The 5,787-nt window shown below is 33.4% G+C and overlaps 1 protein-coding gene across 1 annotated transcript; it reads left to right on the forward strand.

The window, feature by feature from the left end:
• Nucleotides 1–1,653: 1,653 nt before the first annotated feature.
• On the forward strand, nucleotides 1,654–3,559 carry LOC107776788 (uncharacterized; the record flags this gene model as incomplete). The annotated part of the gene is made up of 2 exons (XM_016596712.2): nucleotides 1,654–2,934; nucleotides 3,240–3,559. Coding segments are annotated over 2 exons (1,326 nt in total), but the record flags the coding sequence as incomplete, so codon positions are not given.
• Between the last annotated feature and the right edge of the window lie 2,228 nt (nucleotides 3,560–5,787).

Here is a 5,787-nt window from a genome sequence, read left to right on the forward strand (position 1 = left end):
TTGTGCTACAATCATTCCGATGATTTGTCCAATTCCATCATTAGATTGTGAACATTAACTTTTATGTCTTACAAGAACCGATGATTTAATCTTCCGTGTATAAGCTAAACTTTATACACTAAATCATCTACTATGTAAGCAATGGACGCACAAACCAACACATGATCTATTTAAAATGAAACTTTATTGAATTTAAACAAGTAAATAAATAATTGTTCATAAAGAATACTATAACAATACGCATGGTTTATAGTATATTCTAACAATAATATCTTATGAATTTTATAGCTTAATCGATCTTCGACAAGTTGCTACAACAAGACAGTGCATGTGATAAGGGGCGGAGCTAGCATAGGTCTTGCGGGTTCGACCGAACCCAGTAACTTTTATCCAAATCATGTATTTGCTTTAAGATATCCATTGAATATGTATAAATTATTAATTTAGAACCCAATAGCATAAACGGGCTAGAATCCCGAAGCCATAAGGTTTAAATTCTGGCTTCGCCTCTACCTGTGATTGTGAGTTTTATGCATGGCTTTTTGCGGGTTATTTCCTAGATTCTGTTGGTAGCTCTTATTAGCCACTTTGGTAAATATTTGATATAATTGCTTGATTTTTCATTATTTTTTTAAAAGTGAAAGAAATATATTACTGTTAGAAGAAAAACCTACAAAGGGCTGAAAGATGTACCTTCCAAGAAGTTGAGTGAGTTAAAGCTACTGCAAAATTTGTGACCTTCTAAATTTGCTTCTATAACTATGCGTTGATTCTGTAGAAGATAAGTTTTTTCCTCTGACAAACTTTGTACTAAATAAGGGTTGTATGTCTGTAGTGTGAACGGATGCAATTTATTTAGTTTGGCTTGTGAGCAAGTTATATTAAAATTATAATATGGGGATTAGAAGACGAAATAAAGTCAATAATGATTTTCATATATTTTTTTCTAGAAATTCCTTGTATGTACATATTTATACAACCGGGGTGTTATGCTGGACTCGGGAGGCGCGATACAAATATGGTGATTATTAATTTATGCATTTTGAGATTCTAAGTATTCACCAAAAATAACAACTTATTACTTATTTTGAACTTAAAAATCAAAATAATGAGTTTAATTTTAATAGTATTAACATAAGATTTTTGCATTTTCATAATACCCAAACTAGCTACATGCCATTATCTAAAATATATATAGAAAGGTAGAAAAGGGGTTATGTAAATAAATAGTAGATACTGAATATTTAACTTCTCTTGTCAGAAAATTTACAATATTTTTGTAATTTCATTATAAATAGTTTTTAGTATATTATTCTGAAACATTTTGTGACAATTCACACGGGAACTAGTGTTTATAATTATGGCTTCAAGAGGATCCCAAATTGAAATAAAATTAAAAATTTGAAAAATCTTGTGATCCTCTTCTACCAAAATCGTGAGTGCCAAGCAAATGAAAGAAGCCAAAAATTTGTATAAAAAAGAAAAAATTTCTGCAGATTACTGTATTAGTTCTCCCAGCATATCAATAAGAGAACAACACGGAGCCACAGATTGTTCCAAATTTTATTTTTCATTTTCCAAGCAATTCAGTAGCCAAGACTAAAAACTGAGGCTTGGATCAAGAATTAAGGTCTCTAACTTGGCAATACTTGAATCTTCTCATCTTTCTTCTTTAACAATACCATTTTCCCAAAAATTAAACTCCATTTCTTGGTTGTTCTGTTTCTTGATTTCCCTTGTCAAGTTATCTTGGTTAGCAGTTGCTTCAATTTGACATTTTATTTTATTTTTCAATTCCAAGAACAGGTTAAGCAAGTTATAGTATGCCATGAGGACACAAAGGGGCTTTTTTTCCAATATATTTTCGTTGTGCACATCTTCCTCACTTCCGTTCTGGCGATCTTTTTAACTGTTCGAGGAATCATTTGTGCTGAAAACACACATCATTTCCAGCCAAAGAAATGGTACCTGCCAATACTTGCTTCAACAGCTTGTGCTGGAATTATCAGCTTTACCTTTCAGGCATTCCTTTTCAGCCAGCCGTCAAGAGCTATCCGAGCTGCATTTTGGCTTAGCCCTTTTCTCAATTGTGCAGTTGGTGTTTTGCTCATCTCCATAGGCACAGTGGGAAGTTTGGTCCTGGGTATCGCTTGTCCTATATCTGCTGTCATTCAATCCCTCTATTCGTGTTGGGTCAATCACAGAATCGAGCATGCTATTCGAGTAGTATCAATTGCTATTGCCTTCCCTCCTCCACACGCCACTGCCATGACACTCCTTTCAGTTGTCATGTGTGTTCTGTATTCATCTTTACTGATATCAGGCATTGGAGGAGCTACAGCTGAGAAATCTTGGCTTGACAACCTATTCATTTTTCTGATCATATTAAGCCTCGTGTGGACTATGCAAGTAATTAAGAACATACAGCAAGTAACAGTATCACACATAAAATATGTGCAATTTTCAATTGGAATAGGGCTTGATTCCAAGACAATCTTCCTAAGCACAATCAGGCATTCAATCGGCAGCATTTGTGTTGGCTCAATACTAGTACCTGTTGTTACCATCGTTCGAGGTTCAGCCCGAGCCATCAGTTTGGTTTCAGGAGATGTGGATGAGTTCATGTCCTCGTGCACCGGTTGCTCTTCTGGAATAGCGTCGTGTCTTGTAATATATGGCTATAGATGGGGTTTCGTACATGTAGGAGTGTACAATAAAGGGATTGTGCAGGCATCCGTGGATTCTTGGGAGATATTTAGAAGAGTTGGGATAGAACAGCTGATTAATTCTGATCTAACTAGTTCAGTTTGTTTTTTCTATGGAGTGGCAGGAGGAGCGATTTGCACGCTACTAGGAGGCTCCTGGGCATTTATAATCCACAAGAGTTATGCAACGGAACTGTCAATATATGCATTCTTGATCGGATATCTCATGGTAAAGAATTATAACCTGTGACTTACCTAGCTATTTGTGATGTTTATCAATGGTATTGAACTTTGATTCCATTTGAGGCCAAATTTCTAAACGAAAACAAAAGCAGTACTTTTTTTTAAAAAAAATATCCAACGTGTGATGTACAACTTTGATATGCCTAAAACACAATGATTATACACTAAAATGCATGTCCCTAGAACAAAATGTACAAGTGCATTTTTAAGTTGGAAACTCGAGAGTTCATGTTTTACATTAAGGAAATTCTCCTTTGAATCTAATTCCATGTTTCCATGAAACTATTACAGACTAGGGTGACTATGGCACCAGCACAAGCTAGCATTTCTCCGTAATATGTTGCTTATGCAGAAAATCCACAAAGCCAGAGATTCGACACCACAAACCCAGACTATATTCAGCAACTACAAAGATACAACACATAACAATCAATAATAGTGGACAAGAAACTGCACAGATAGAACGTTCATACAGTTGTTCCATCTATTTATGGTGGAAATAATTCTGTCTAGTTCATAGATACTGTACAAATACCATGGGATCAACGATTTACATCTCTTTGAAAATTCTAAGTGAAGTAAGTGTCTTCTTCTTTGAGATTCACTTGTATTGTTTGACAAATCCAGTGGAGAACAGGGGAAAGTTGCAATTTACAACTGAAAGCCAGACAATAATAGCCTGTTTGGCCAAGCTTTTAAAATCAACTTATTTTGAGAAATGCATTTTCCAAAGTACTTCTCAAAAAAGTATTTTTGTAAGAAGCAATTTATGTTTGGATAATTAATTTGAAAAGTACTTTTGAGCAGTAATTAGTGTTTGGCTAAGCTTTTAAAATCTGCTTCTAAGTATATTTTTCTCAAAAGTATTTTTAGAGAGAAACTATTTTTTTTTTGTTCTCAAAAATTGTTTCTGTTTCTCCTCAAAAGCATTTTTTTCCTTCTAAATATTTGGCCAAACACCTCAATTTTTGAAAAAAAAACACTTTTGGCAAAAAATAGATATATATATTTTTAGCCCAACAAAAAAAACTTGGCAAAATAGGCTATAAGTCATACTAAGCCAAGCACTAAATCTGTACATCAACTTGCAGAATTTACTACTATTAATTGGTCCAACATCCTTTCTGAAAAAATGCATTAACAGTAATTCTTTATTTGAGGCAAACTAATTTTATTTATCATACATTCTTCAGTGTTCAGCTACGTAAATTATAAAGATCCAGTGAGCCGAACAATATCCTAAAAGAAATCTAGCTGCATTTTAACTAAGAACTTCCCCCTCCTAAACTCGAAGACAAATTGTACTCAACAGTTCCTATACATATGTTTAATACTAAAACTTTTTTTAAAAAAAAAAAAAAAAATCTAAAAAGGCAAATATATCTTTGTAATGTCGAAAATAGTTTAAATATACCTCCATTTGAGTATCCGTTCAAGGAATGAAAAGTAATTCTTTATCTGAGGCAATCTAATTTTATTTATCGTACATTCTTCGTTGTTCAGCTACATAAATAATAAAGATTCAGTGTAGAGCTGGAAAATATCCTAAAAGAAATCTAGCTTCATTTTATGTAAGAACTTCCCCTCCTAACACTCAAAGACATTGAATTCTAAAGTTCCTATACATATGTTTAATATTTTTTTTAAAAAGGGCAAATATATATATGTACTATGCGAAATGGTTTAAATACATCCTTCATTTGAGTATTCGTTCAATTATGCCCTTCCGATTTTAGTACAACAGGAGGGGCATAATTGAACGAACACTCAAACAAAAAGTATATTTAAACTATTTTTAATAGTATATTGATATATTTGGCCCTTTTTAGGGGAAAAAAAGAAGAAGAGAGAAATGGAGAAGTTGTGGCTTTCAAGCAAGAAATTGTTTGCTTTGGCCCATTAAACCTCACGGATTCATCCATTGGTATATACCATTATTTTAGAAAAATTGGGTCCAACTTTAATATTCCGTATATAAGAACAATTAATGTGTACATTAAAGAGACTCTGCAGTAAGTACACTTAATGTGGAATAGGGGGTGTGACCGCCGACTGGTAATTTCAACCACGGTTTATCCGAAAACCTGGTTTTCCGGTCCGAAAAATTGATTCAATAGTTCTATTTCTTTTCTACGTGAATCTGGAACTATGTGTTTATTTATTTTGAATTTTCTGTGCAATTAGAAGTGGTTAATCTATTCAACTTTTGAATGACATTTTTTTCAAATAGAAATCAGTTTCTAGAATTGAAGAAAATATTCACGTAAGTCGAATTTAGATCTATGAATATTTTATTAATATTTTGTATGTAATTGACAACAATTTTCTATATTGATTTGGACCAAAGTTTTGAATCAATGTTTGTTCAAGCTTAATCTGATAATTTTTAAATCAATTTTTCGAAATTGATCCAAAAAAAAAAGGAGAAGAAAATCAGTTTTTCTATATTCTCGATCAGTAACTAAAGTTCCCATAGTCTTCTGAGATTCGCTGCCGCTATAGGTGTTGCCGCCTCAAAACGCCTGATCGAAAACGATCCAAATGGCTGTAATCCGTTCTCTGAAAATCGGAAAGTTTGAAGCTTGGTGCTTCATGACCACGGCAGTAGAAAGGAAGAGAAACTGGTGTATTTCTTTCAATGGTAGCGGCGACGGCTAAACTTAAGAGAGAAGAAGAGGAAAGAGAACTAGGGTTTTTATTCAGAACTTTTGTATTATAATTAAAAAATAAAATAAAGGAGGTTTATTAGAAGAATACATATGTGGGTATGATCAGATGCTTATGTTTGGGCTTCAGAAGCATTAAATCCACCTGGACTTATTCGTTCTACATATGGACT

This window comes from Nicotiana tabacum, chromosome 22 (assembly GCF_000715075.1).
Source record: "Nicotiana tabacum cultivar K326 chromosome 22, ASM71507v2, whole genome shotgun sequence".
In the NCBI taxonomy this organism is placed as follows: Eukaryota; Viridiplantae; Streptophyta; class Magnoliopsida; order Solanales; family Solanaceae; genus Nicotiana; species Nicotiana tabacum.